This window comes from Pelophylax lessonae, assembly GCF_965119305.1.
Source record: "Pelophylax lessonae genome assembly, chromosome: 11".
NCBI classification, from domain to species: domain Eukaryota; kingdom Metazoa; phylum Chordata; class Amphibia; order Anura; family Ranidae; genus Pelophylax; species Pelophylax lessonae.
In genome coordinates this window covers 235,961,271-235,974,623 of record NC_138778.1, presented here as the reverse complement: position 1 = coordinate 235,974,623, position 13,353 = coordinate 235,961,271, and the positions used below count along the sequence as shown (strand labels likewise).

General features: G+C 51.3%; 1 protein-coding gene across 1 annotated transcript in view; it reads left to right on the top strand.

The window, feature by feature from the left end:
- The window catches only part of ERN1 (endoplasmic reticulum to nucleus signaling 1), a 38,881-nt gene that overhangs the window by 14,658 nt on the left and 10,870 nt on the right, over positions 1-13,353 (top strand). The window contains exons 3-15 of the mRNA XM_082271683.1: positions 498-531; positions 948-1,020; positions 2,760-2,832; positions 6,086-6,208; positions 6,576-6,677; positions 6,764-7,025; positions 7,112-7,190; positions 7,271-7,436; positions 8,216-8,334; positions 9,935-10,129; positions 10,216-10,483; positions 10,632-10,719; positions 10,857-11,046. Coding sequence (XP_082127809.1) covers positions 498-531; positions 948-1,020; positions 2,760-2,832; positions 6,086-6,208; positions 6,576-6,677; positions 6,764-7,025; positions 7,112-7,190; positions 7,271-7,436; positions 8,216-8,334; positions 9,935-10,129; positions 10,216-10,483; positions 10,632-10,719; positions 10,857-11,046 — 1,772 coding nt within the window. The remainder of the gene's footprint in view (positions 1-497; positions 532-947; positions 1,021-2,759; positions 2,833-6,085; positions 6,209-6,575; positions 6,678-6,763; positions 7,026-7,111; positions 7,191-7,270; positions 7,437-8,215; positions 8,335-9,934; positions 10,130-10,215; positions 10,484-10,631; positions 10,720-10,856; positions 11,047-13,353) is intronic.

Sequence of the window (13,353 nt, the reverse complement as noted above, 5' to 3'; positions counted from 1 at the left end):
GAGCAGTGTGACGGGGGGGAGCAGTGTGACGGGGGGGAGCAGTGTGACGGGGAGCGGTGACGGGGGGAGCAGTGTGACGGGGGGGAGCAGTGTGACGGGGAGCGGAGCTGGGGGGGAGCAGTGTGGGGGGGAGCAGTGTGACGGGGAGTGGTGACGGGGGGGGGAGCAGTGTGACGGGGAGCGGTGACGGGGGGGTAGCAGTGTGACGGGGAGCGGAGCCGGGGGGGAGCAGTGTGACGGGGAGCGGTGACGGGGGGGAGCAGTGTGACTGGGTGCAGAGCCGGGGGGGAGCAGTGTGACGGGGTTCAAGTTATAGTTCAAGATATATTTTGAAACGCGTTGGATTTTCCCTCTACTTAGGGGTATCAGCCATGACGTGTTATTACTATTGCCAGGAGCTTCTTTGCTCTGCTTTGTATTTTTATTATCTACTGGGGAGCAGTGTGGCGGGGCTGAGGCATTGACCTCAATCTAACAGCTTCTCTTCTCTCTTGCAGATCCGGTGCTGCAGGTCCCCACACATTTGGAAGAGTAAGTTCCCACTTTGTGTACACTGAAAAGAGTGCCACCTGCTGGTCACACTACACGTCTGCTCTGTGTCCTCCAGGGGGGGATATCACACTACACGTCTGCTCTGTGTCCTTCATGGGGGGTCACACTACACGGTTTTCTCTGTGTTCTCCGGTTCTCCGGGGAGGGATCACATTACACAGTTTGCCCTGAGTCCGGGGGAGGGGGGTCACACTACACATGTACCCTGTATCCTCCGGGGGGGGGGGGGGGGGGTTGTATATTGTGGGAATGAGCAGTCGGGGGAATGATTGTATGGAGCGGCTCAGACTGCACTATAGATATCCTATTCCTGGGGGTCATGTGTGTGGTCTCTGTGTGTCTTCCCCTTCCCCTCCTCTGTAAAGTTTCATATGTGACTTCTCTCTCCTCTGCAGGCCGGCCTTCCTCCCTGATCCCAATGATGGCAGTCTCTACACCCTGGGCAGTAAACATAGCGAGGGGCTGACGGTAAGATTCTGTGAAGAGGGTCGGTGGGCCGGTGTCAGGGTAATGTGATGGGCTTTTACACGGTGGGGGGGGTCACACGTGGTGGGGGTGGAGGTGGGTCAGGGTAATGTGATGGGCTGTTACACTGGGGGGGGTGTCACTCATGGTAGGGGTGGAGGTGGGCTGGTTTCAGGGCAATGTGACGGGCTGTTACACTGGTGGGGGGTCACACATGGTGGGGGTTGAGGTGAGCCGGTGTCAGGGTAATGTTATGGGCTTTTACACTGGGTGATGGGTCACACATGGTGGAGGTGGGTCAGGGTAATGTGATGGGCTGTTACACTGGTGGGTGTCACAAGTGGTGGGTCAGGGTAATGTTATGGGCTCTTACACTGGGGGGTGGGTCATACGTAGTGGAGGTGGGCCAGTGTCAGGGTAATGTGATGGGCTGCTACACTGGTGGGGGGGGTCACACATCGTGGGGGTGGAGGTGAGCTGGTGTCAGGATAATGTGATGGGCTGTTACACTGGGGGGGGGGGGTCAAACATGGTGGAGGTGGGCCGATGGGGTAATGTGAGGGGCTGTCACACTAGGGGGGGTCACTGTAACGGAACCGTGACCCACACTAATTGTGGGCTTCCTTCAGTATACGGCTTCTTTCAGTCTTGAACATAGATATCAGATTTTCCAGCCGCCCCCATACAAAGCTAGCCGACAATTTAGCTTGTACTGGAATCTTCTCCTTTATTGAACAATCACACAGAATTTATATACAGCATGGACCTCCCCCTCCTGATCAGATTACCACACACAGGTCAGGGGTTGCCTGATTACATTATTATATGCAGATGAAATTGTATACAGAAATAGAATTAACCTGAACTAATTATCTAGCCATCTGGACAGAAACAATATGTGAGTTCATTAACAATGGGACAGACAGGCTTAACAGAATCCACATCCCACCTCAATGCACAGACAATAGAGAGAGCCTGTCTCTGACATTGAAGTACAATACACATTATCATAAGTGTAAACACAGAACCCATTTGAAGTAATCCAAACCAAATTCTCAGTGTCCATTAAAGTGGAGTTCCACCCTATTTTTATACTTACCTCCATCTTCTCGCTCCGGGTCACCTGAAAAAGAAATGGATAATCGCATATTTTTTTTTTTTTACTTACCTCGTAGCGAAGAAAAAATACTTACCTTACTTCCTTCTTCCTCCTTCCTCGGCCGCGGCCCGTCGTCACTTCCTGGCTCTGCAATGATTCCTGGGAGCTGAACGTCATAGCTCCCAGGAATCATTGCGCCTGCACCGGCCCCGACGTCAGTTCCGGGGCGCGCGCGTCATCCCCTTCTAAACAGCTTCTGGGCATGCCCAGAAGCTGTAGAGGGATGATGCGCGCGACCCGGAAGTGACGTCGGGGCCGGTGCAGGGCATCGTGGGACCAAAGAAGGCGGAAGAAGAAGACGCCGAAGGGGATCTCGCTGGCTTCAAGCTGCCCACATCTCATCTGAGATGGCAGCGCTGGACAAGACGTTTGCAAGGTAAGTATTTGTCCTAACAGGTAAGTGCGAACCGGGACAGATCAGAGGCTAGCCATTGTGGAATGTACTAGCCCTGACTGTCCCGGGGGTATTAAAGAAAAAAAAAAAAAAAAAAAATCCAGGGTGGAACTCCGCTTTAAGTATCTGTCTTTCACTCCCAGTGATGGTGAGTACAGTCACAACTTGTCTCTTTTTGTGTATTTGCAGAAGCTTCCCTTCACTATCCCAGAGTTGGTCCAGGCCTCTCCGTGTCGCAGCTCTGATGGAATACTATATATGGGTGAGTGGCGGGTGCTGGGTGTGGGGTGGTTGTGAGTGACAAGTGCGGGAAGTCCAGTGAGGGTCTCCTGTGTGATCTCATGAAGTGGGTGTGCACATAGGATGTGTGATCAGTGATTGGATGGCCCCATATCGGTTGCAGACAGTGTTGGGTCTCCTGTGTGATGTCATGAAGAAAGAATTGAGCTCTGCCCTTTTCAAAGCCTTTGTTTTTCATTTTGAGGGACTCGTTAAGGACTGGAATAGTACCACTGGATTGGCGTAGGGCCAATGTGGTGCCAATTTTGAAAAAGGGGTCAAAGTCTTTGCCAAGTAACTATAGACCTGTTAGTGTAATTTCTATAGTCAGGAAGATGGTGGAAATTTTTAATAAATGACCACATAGATGAGTTCTTGCTCAAATATTGTAGACCACAGACGGCATGGATTCATGAAAGACAGAAGTTGTCAAACAAATCTTAATTCTTTTTATGAGGAGGTAAGTAAAACCTTAGACCAAGGGGTGGCTGTGGACGTGGTATACTTGGACAGAGAGGTGGCTGTGGACGTGGTATACTTGGACAGAGAGGTGGCTGTGGACGTGGTATACGTGGACAGAGAGGTGGCTGTGGACGTGGTATACTTGGACAGAGAGGTGGCTGTGGACGTGGTATACTTGGACAGAGGGGTGGCTGTGGACGTGGTATACTTGGACAGAGGGGCGGCTGTCGTATACTTGGACAGAGGGGCGGCTGTCGTATACTTGGACAGAGGGGCGGCTGTCGTATACTTGGACAGAGGGGCGGCTGTCGTATACTTGGACAGAGGGGCGGCTGTCGTATACTTGGACAGAGGGGCGGCTGTCGTATACTTGGACAGAGGGGCGGCTGTCGTATACTTGGACAGAGGGGCGGCTGTCGTATACTTGGACAGAGGGGCGGCTGTGGGTGTGGTATACTTGGACAGGGGGGTGGCTGTGGGCGTGGTATACTTGGACAGGGGGGTGGCTGTGGGCGTGGTATACTTGGACAGAGGGGCGGCTGTGGACGTGGTATACTTGGATAGGGGGGTGGCCGTGGCGGTGGTATACTTGGACAGAGGGGTGGCTGTGGTATACTTGGACAGAGGGGTGGCTGTGGTATACTTGGACAGAGGGGTGGCTGTGGTATACTTGGACAGAGGGGTGGCTGTGGTATACTTGGACAGAGGGGTGGCTGTGGTATACTTGGACAGAGGGGTGGCTGTGGACGTGGTATACTTGGACAGGGGGGTGGCTGTGGATGTGGTATACTTGGACAGGGGGGTGGCTGTGGACGTCGTATACTTGGACAGGGGGGTGGCGGTGGACGTGGTATACTTGGATTTTTGCAAAGCATGTGACACCGTTCCCCACACACGGATAATGTGTAAGGTAAAGTCTACAGGCTTGCAAAGATTGGTTTGTAATTGGATAGAAAATTGGCTAAAAGATAGAATTCAGAGAGTAGTGGTTAATGATTCTTACTCTGAATGGTGTAATGTTATCAGTGGGGTACCCCAAGGTTCAGTGTTGGGACCCTTATTGGGTCTGGGATAAGAAGTACCATTTCAGTCTTTGCAGATGACACCAAGCTTTGCAGTGGAATAATTTCCTTACAGGAGGTCTCCAACTTACAATCTGACCTCAATGCACTGTTTTATTGGGCAACTATGTGGCAAATGAGGTTTAATGTTGATAAATGTAAAGTTCTGCACTTGGGGGGTAAGAATATGCATGCATCATACAAACTAGGGGGAGGAGAACTGGGGGAATCCATGGCGGAGAAGGATCTGGGGGAATCCATAGCGGAGAAGGATCTGGGGGAATCCATAGCGGAGAAGGATCTGGGGGAATCCATAGCGGAGAAGGATCTGGGGGAATCCATAGCGGAGAAGGATCTGGGGGAATCCATAGCGGAGAAGGATCTGGGGGAATCCATGGCGGAGAAGGATCTGGGGGAATCCATAGCGGAGAAGGATCTGGGGGAATCCATGGCGGAGAAGGATCTGGGGAAATCCATAGCGGAGAAGGATCTGGGGGAATCCATAGTGGAGAAGGATCTGGGTGTTCTGGTGGATCATAAGCTTAATAATAGCATGCAATGCCAAGCTGCGGTTTCCAAAGCAAGCAAAGTCCTTTCTTGTATAAGAGAGACATGGACTCCAGAGAGAGAGAGAGACATCATCTGTACAAATCATTAGTAAGACCTCATCTGGAATATGCAGTTCAGTTTTGGGCTCCAGTTCTTAAAAAGGATATCGGGGAACTGGAGAAAGTGCAGAGAAGGGCAACCAAACTGATAGAGACATGGAGGAGCTCCGCTATGAGGAGAGATGAGAGGAACTGAATTTATTCTCTCTTGAGAAGATTAAGGGGGATATGATCACCATGTATAAATACATAAGGGGGGATATGATCTCCATGTATAAATACATAAGGGGGGATATGATCTCCGTGTATAAATACATAAGGGGGGATATGATCACCATGTATAAATACATAAGGGGGGATATGATCACCATGTATAAATACATAAGGGGGGATATGATCTCCATGTATAAATACATAAGGGGGATATGATCTCCATGTATAAATAGATAAGGGGGGGATATGATCACATGTATAAATACATAAGGGGGGGGATATGATCTCCATGTATAAATACATAAGGGGGGGATATGATCTCCATGTATAAATACATAAGGGGGGATATGATCTCCACGTATAAATACATAAGGGGGGATATGATCTCCACGTATAAATACATAAGGGGGGATATGATCTCCACGTATAAATACATAAGGGGGAATATGATCTCCATGTATAAATACATAAGGGGGGATATGATCTCCATGTATAAATACATAAGGGGGGGGGGGGATATGATCACCATGTATAAATATAGAAGGGGGCGGGATATGATCCCCATGTATAAATATATAAGGGGGGGATGTGATCACCATGTATAAATATATAAGGGGGGGGGGGGGGGATATGATCACCATGTATAAATATATAAGGGGGGGATGTGATCACCATGTATAAATATATAAGGGGGGGATATGATCACCATGTATAAATATATAAGGGGGGATATGATCACCCAGACAGCGAGGGTCTCCTGTGTGATGTCATGAAGTGGGTGTGGACATAGGATGTGTGATCAATGATTGGACGGCCCCATATATGGAATGCATGGGTCTCCTGTGTGATGTCATTAAGTGGGTGTAGAACTCTGTGGTTGTCCTCCATCCAGGGAAGAAGCAGGACGTTTGGTACGTTGTTGATCTGGTAACGGGGGAGAAGCAGCAGACTCTGACCTCATCCTTCGCAGAGAGTGTCTGTCCATCTACCACTCTGCTGTACCTGGGCAGGACAGGTGAGTCCCTCTATCTCAGGCCGTGATGTCATCATTAGTGGATGATGTCATGACTCTAGATAAGGCAAACTTCCACTGATATAAAGCTGCACTCCATAGTTTGGTAACCCTCAGGATTTGGACATCTGGGTTTTTGCTTCAAATCCCCCCCCCGCAGTGAACCTGGAAGGTCATGGTCTCCCACCCCCTGATCTGGAAATAAATAACGGACCCCCTGTAGATTCCTCCATGCGGCCAATCACACCCCAGTGTGTAGTGGAGGCAGCTGTGTGTGTGGCCTTCTCTCCTCCTTGTGTCCTGATACGGAGGCAGCTGATTGGCTGTTTGGGTGGGTCCCGGTATGAGGAATGGTGTTTTTGTATTGCAGAGTATACAATCACCATGTATGATACGAAGAATAAGGAGCTGCGCTGGAACGCCACCTACTATGACTACGCAGCCCCCCTGCCTGACGAGGGCACCGATTACAGTAAGCTCTGGTTGAAGCTGTCTGATTTGGGGGGGGGGGGCGCTCTTTGTTCATAGGAGGGGTTGTCATCTGAATGTGTCTTCTAGAAATGTCGCACTTTGTGTCCAATGGGGACGGTCTGGTGGTGACGGTGGACAGCGATTTGGGAGATGTCCTGTGGATCCAGAATTACGCCTCTCCGGTGGTAGCGCTGTACATCTGGCAGAGAGAAGGACTCAGGAAGGTCCTACACACCAACGTGGGGGTGGAGACTCTGCGCTATCTCACCTTCATGTCCGGGGAGGTGGGCCGTATCACAAAGTGGAAGTATCCCTTCCCTAAAGAAACCGAGACCAAAAGTCAACTGATGTGAGTGACAACCTTCCTATTCCAGGACGGGGGGACACAGGAAGGGGCGGAGCCTCACTGGTCACATGTCTTTTGTTTGTCCCCAGGCCAACTCTGTATGTGGGCAAGTATTCCAGCAGCCTGTATGCCTCGTCCTCCCTGGTGCATGAAGGGGTCACCGTGGTGGTAAGTGTCCCTCTGTGTTCATATGTCATGTGACTTTACACAGTAACCAATCAGAAGATGACTGTATGTCTTGTCTGTAGCCCAGAGGGAGAGCCATCCCGCTGCTGGATGGTCCCACCAGCGATGGGGTGAGGATAGAGGAGAACGGAGAGTGTGAGTTCACCCCCAGCACCGATCTGAAGACTCTCCCTGGGGGGAAAGGGAAAGACAAGCTGAGTTACTGGAGGAACCACTGGCTGTTAATAGGTATGAACTCTGCCCCCTGCTGTGGGCAACTAGTACTGCTAGTTGCTACCCCTCTTTATAATGTGTAGCCGGCAGTGCCGGGGCCCACGCTGTACTGGGGGCGCTCTGAGGAACCATAGCGGACCCACAATCAGAGAAGGCTTCACAGGTGTGTAATGGGAGGTAGAGGTACTGGAGTTCATATTCCACTTATCTGATTGGTGGCCTTAGGTAAAGTGCATTGCCCATTACTAATGTTTCTTAACCCCTTCCCTCCTAAGGGTAAAACAGATCTAAATGTCTAAGCACAGTTTTGCAACTTTGACCTGTTAGTAAATCTGTACATTTCATTACAGTTTCTTTGTGTATCCAGGTGGATTATACTGCGCTCCCGCCCCCGCTCGTTCACGGAACCCCCCCGCGTGCAAGTGACCGGCGGCTCCGATGTCCGCCGGTCACTCGCAACCTCCCGCTGGAGAGGGAGAAAGGCAGACGGCTGATGTAAACAAAGCCGTCTGTCATTCTCCCTGATGTAAGTGCAGAGATCATACGATCCTGCTATGTAGGATCGTATGTCTCTGTGGTTACATCACAAGCCACGCCCCTTTACAGTTAGAATCACGCCCCTAGGGAAACACTTAACCCCTGGATCACTAATAAAGTTAACCCTTTCCACGGTATGTCGGCGTGGAGGAGTTAAAGACCTTTCATACCTGAGCAGCAATGCACATCCCCCCCCCCCCCCCCCCCCCCTCCCCTCCATCACTCTGATCTAATCCCCTCCAATTATATCTGTGCAGGACACCATGAAATCCCACTGTCTGCCCCAACCAAAATCCTGGATACCTTCCCATCCACTCTCCCCCGGGGAGGAGAGAACGTCATAGAGACCGCCCGGGACAAAGCACGCTTCAATGAGGTGAGGAGAGGGCGGGCAATGGGGAAGGTAAGGTGTATGGGGAGGAGGGGAGGGGAGGTGTATACAGGGGGGAGGGGAGGGGGTTGCTAATTTCCAAGGTCTGTATCTCCCTCCATGTCGCCCACCTCAGTGGATCACACGGCGGTCATTGTAATCACATAGAGAACGTTTCGTCATTCAGGAGACGTAGGGGGAACACTTTTATGATTAATAAGCAGTTGAATGATCTCTTGGTGTGTGTGCACATCTCTCCTCCTATGGGGTGTCTGAGAGGCTTTCTGCCACAGAGGACCATGTGGAGGTCCGGACTCTGGCATGATTCCATATCTACATAACATCCTAACTTCATTGTCTCATGGTGATCACCAGGAGCTCCTCCACCATGCTTCACATCTGGGATGGAGATGATTGGTTTCTCAGTGTGAGGGAAGTCGTAGAGAGAATCCCTCCCACCTCTTAGTTACGGGTTTTCCTTATGTTGGTTATGTCTGTGCTTCATCCTGACTTCACTTCTACAAGCCACCTTCATGCTGTACTGGTGTTCTTAACGTGTCCTCCCCTTTTGATTGGCGCACACGTGTCCTCCCCTTTTGATTGGCCCACACGGGTCCTTCCCTTTTTTGATTGGCCCGCACGGGTCCTTCCCTCTTGATTGGAGCTGAGAGCGGGTTACACAGTTACAATCGTGTATCGTTACACCCGTACAGAATGGAGACCTTGAGGGCACCGTGTTCAGCTGATGTGGGTTGGAGAGCTTGGTGGCCGTGTAATAAGGATCATTATAGGGATCATCAGTGATCTTTAGTGTAGAAGAATATCAGTTGGCAGTTGATAGGTGTGACAGCGCTATAGTAATGAATAGGAGTGTAATTCCAGCAGAACCCGCACTGTCCCGGGTGAACACACCTGTGGGCGGAGTTTCAGTAACAGACATTGAACCGTGCTATATACCCTGCAAGGTGTTTATTCTGCACAGGAAGGACATCATCTCTGTGTATTTGGCATCAGAGGGAATATCTATCTGCCCCTGGTGAGGGTTGACACACGCCATGTGACACCCTTCCCTTTTATTAGACTAATCTATGTAGTATAGGGGAGGGTGGGGCCAAGCCTAGTGTCACCGCCCACACCACGTAGTTTCTCCCAATTTTTCATTGGGCGGTTCCTGTGCTATAAAAGGAGTTCCTCTCCATCCGAAGTGTCATTGATGTGATTTCTCCATTCTTCCAGTGTTGGGGGATGTGGAAACTTCCAGTTTGGGGCAATTCATGTATGGACATTTGAAGTGCGATCTGGCGGTGGGTGTTCAGAGGTAGGGATTCCTCCTCCAGAAGCAGGCAGCACTTGTATTGGATTTGGATGAGGCTGAGACCACAATGAGACATTCTGAAGGGTTCATAGACTTTCCTGCCATCGGCGTCATGGCTGCGGTGTGAGATGATTTGTAAATGAAGAGAACTTGTCACAGCGGAGGCTCCTGGTCAGTACTGAGACCACCACCCCCAGCATTGTTCTGGAACCTCCCTGTGCTAGGTACCCTCCAGCGTTTCATAGAAACAGCCCCCCCTCACCCTCTCTTCCTGTGTTTGTCACTTGGCAGGAGGTATTGGGGATGGTGGAGGACCCCCCAGAACAGTTGCCCCCATCCTACGCTCAGGAAATCTCTGACATATCGAAGCCATTCCTGCCCAAGCCAGAGGCTCCTGTGGACTCGATGCTAAAGGACCTGGCCACCATCATTCTCAGCACTTTCCTCCTGGCGGGGTGGGTAGCCTTTGTCATCACATATCCTAAGGTAAGTGAGACGTTCTTCGGGACTCGTCCCACCCCCCCGCCCAAGGTCATGGTTCACCCCAGTCATTCATGTCTCTGTGTCCCCAGACCGTCCACCAGCAGCAGCAGTTGCAGCACCAGCAGTTCCAGAAGCAGCTGGAGGAGAAGATCCAACTTCTGCAGGTTCAGCACGCCCCTTTCCAGCCGGCCGAAGTGACGAATGATGGAGATTATCTGGATATGACTGGCATACGGTGTGAGAGCTCAGCTAACAGCACCCCCAACATGTCACCGAAGGCCTCCAACCACTCGCTGCACTCCAATCTGTCCGTGTCCGAGGTCGGCAGTGTCACCTCCACAGAGCAGGAGGACGGAGGTAACGTTTCTGATTTATGAATCTTCTCTGTGATGGTCACACCAGAGTCACCATGAATGGACCGGCTCTGGTATTCTCCATCGTACATTGGACGCTTTGTGGTGGAGTCTGGCTGGATTTACATTGTACTGATTGTTTTCTTGTGCAGAGGATGATGGGACGGTGATGGTGGGGAAGATCTCCTTTAACCCCCGCGAGGTCCTTGGTCATGGTGCAGAGGGGACCATCGTCTACAGGTGACTATTCCACTCAACTCTCAACTTCTATGACTTCTTTCTTTGTGTCAGTGATCCTTCTATTACCCAAGGAAAAATAAGATTCATTTCCCCCCCACCCCACCCGCTCATATTGTACCTCTCACTTTTCCCTGCAGGGGGCGCTTTGATAACAGAGATGTGGCGGTGAAGAGGATCCTGCCGGAGTGTTTTAGTTTTGCAGATAGAGAAGTTCAGCTGCTGAGAGAATCTGACGAGAATCCCAATGTGGTCCGCTACTTCTGTACGGAGAAAGACCGCCAGTTCCAGTATATCGCCATAGAGCTGTGCGCAGCCACCCTGCAGGAGGTCAGTCACAGGAGAGGCCCAGCCAGCCGTCATCTCCACCAATGGCTGTGTCTTATGTCTGTCCTCAATTCCCTCCATCTCCCCCAATGGCTGTGTGTCTTATGTCTGTCCTCAATTCCCTCCATCTCCCCCAATGGTTGTGTGTCTTATGTCTGTCCTCAATTCCCTCCATCTCCCCCAATGGCTGTGTGTCTTATGTCTGTCCTCAATTCCCTCCATCTCCCCCAACGGCTGTGTGTCTTATGTCTGTCCTCTGTTCCTCCATCTCCCCCAATGGTTGTGTGTCTTATGTCTGTCCTCAATTCCCTCCATCTCCCCCAATGGCTGTGTGTCTTATGTCTGTCCTCTGTTCCTCCATCTCCCCCAATGGTTGTGTGTCTTATGTCTGTCCTCAATTCCCTCCATCTCCCCCAATGGCTGTGTGTCTTATGTCTGTCCTCAATTCCCTCCATCTCCCCCAATGGCTGTGTGTCTTATGTCTGTCCTCAATGGCTGTGTGTCTTATGTCTGTCCTCAATTCCCTCCATCTCCCCCAATGGTTGTGTGTCTTATGTCTGTCCTCTATTCCCTCCATCTCCCCCAATGGCTGTGTGTCTTATGTCTGTCCTCTGTTCCCTCCATCTCCCCCAATGACTGTGTCTTATGTCTGTCCTCCTATTCCCTCCATCTCCCCCAATGGCTGTGTGTCTTATGTCTGTCCTCAATTCCCTCCATCTCCCCCCCAATGGCTGTGTGTCTTATGTCTGTCCTCTGTTCTCTCCATCTCCCCCAATGTCTGTCCTCTGTTCCCTCCATCTCCCCCAATGGCTGTGTGTCTTATGTCTGTCCTCTGTTCTCTCCATCTCCCCCAATGTCTGTCCTCTGTTCCCTCCATCCCCCCCAATGGCTGTGTGTCTTATATCTGTCCTCCTATTCCCTCCACCCCCCCCCCCCCAATGGCTGTGTGTCTTATGTCTGTCCTCTGTTCTCTCCATCTCCCCCAATGGCTGTGTGTCTTATGTCTGTCCTCTGTTCCCTCCACCCCCTCAATGGCTGTGTGTCTTATGTCTGTCCTCTGTTCCCTCCACCCCCTCAATGGCTGTCCTCTGTTCCCTCCATCCCCCCAATGGCTGTGTGTCTTATGTCTGTCCTCTGTTCCCTCCACCCCCTCAATGGCTGTGTGTCTTATGTCTGTCCTCTGTTCCCTCCACCCCCTCAATGGCTGTCCTCTGTTCCCTCCATCCCCCCCAATGGCTGTGTGTCTTATGTCTGTCCTCTGTTCCCTCCATCCCCCCCAATGGCTGTGTGTCTTATGTCTGTCCTCTATTCCCTCCATCTCCCCCAATGGTTGTGTGTCTTATGTCTGTCCTCTGTTCCCTCCATCCCCCCAATGGCTGTGTGTCTTATGTCTGTCCTCTGTTCCCTCCACCCCCTCAATGGCTGTGTGTCTTATGTCTGTCCTCTGTTCCCTCCACCCCCTCAATGGCTGTCCTCTGTTCCCTCCATCCCCCCCAATGGCTGTGTGTCTTATGTCTGTCCTCTGTTCCCTCCATCCCCCCCAATGGCTGTGTGTCTTATGTCTGTCCTCTGTTCCCTCCATCTCCCCCAATGGCTGTGTGTCTTATGTCTGTCCTCTGTTCCCTCCATCTCCCCCAATGGCTGTGTGTCTTATGTCTGTCCTCTATTCCCTCCATCTCCCCCAATGGCTGTGTGTCTTATGTCTGTCCTCTGTTCCCTCCATCCCCCCAATGGCTGTGTGTCTTATGTCTGTCCTCTGTTCCCTCCACCCCCTCAATGGCTGTGTGTCTTATGTCTGTCCTCTGTTCCCTCCACCCCCTCAATGGCTGTCCTCTGTTCCCTCCATCCCCCCAATGGCTGTGTCTTATGTCTGTCCTCTGTTCCCTCCATCCCCCCCAATGGTTGTGTGTCTTATGTCTGTCCTCTGTTCTCTCCATCTCCCCCAATGGCTGTGTGTCTTATGTCTGTCCTCAATTCCCTCCATCTCCCCCAATGGCTGTGTGTCTTATGTCTGTCCTCTATTCCCTCCATCTCCCCCAATGGCTGTGTGTCTTATGTCTGTCCTCTATTCCCTCCATCTCCCCCAATGGCTGTGTGTCTTATGTCTGTCCTCTGTTCTCTCCATCTCCCCCAATGGCTGTGTGTCTTATGTCTGTCCTCTATTCCCTCCATCTCCCCCAATGGTTGTGTGTCTTATGTCTGTCCTCTATTCCCTCCATCTCCCCCAATGGCTGTGTGTCTTATGTCTGTCCTCTATTCCCTCCATCTCCCCCAATGGCTGTGTGTCTTATGTCTGTCCTCTGTTCTCTC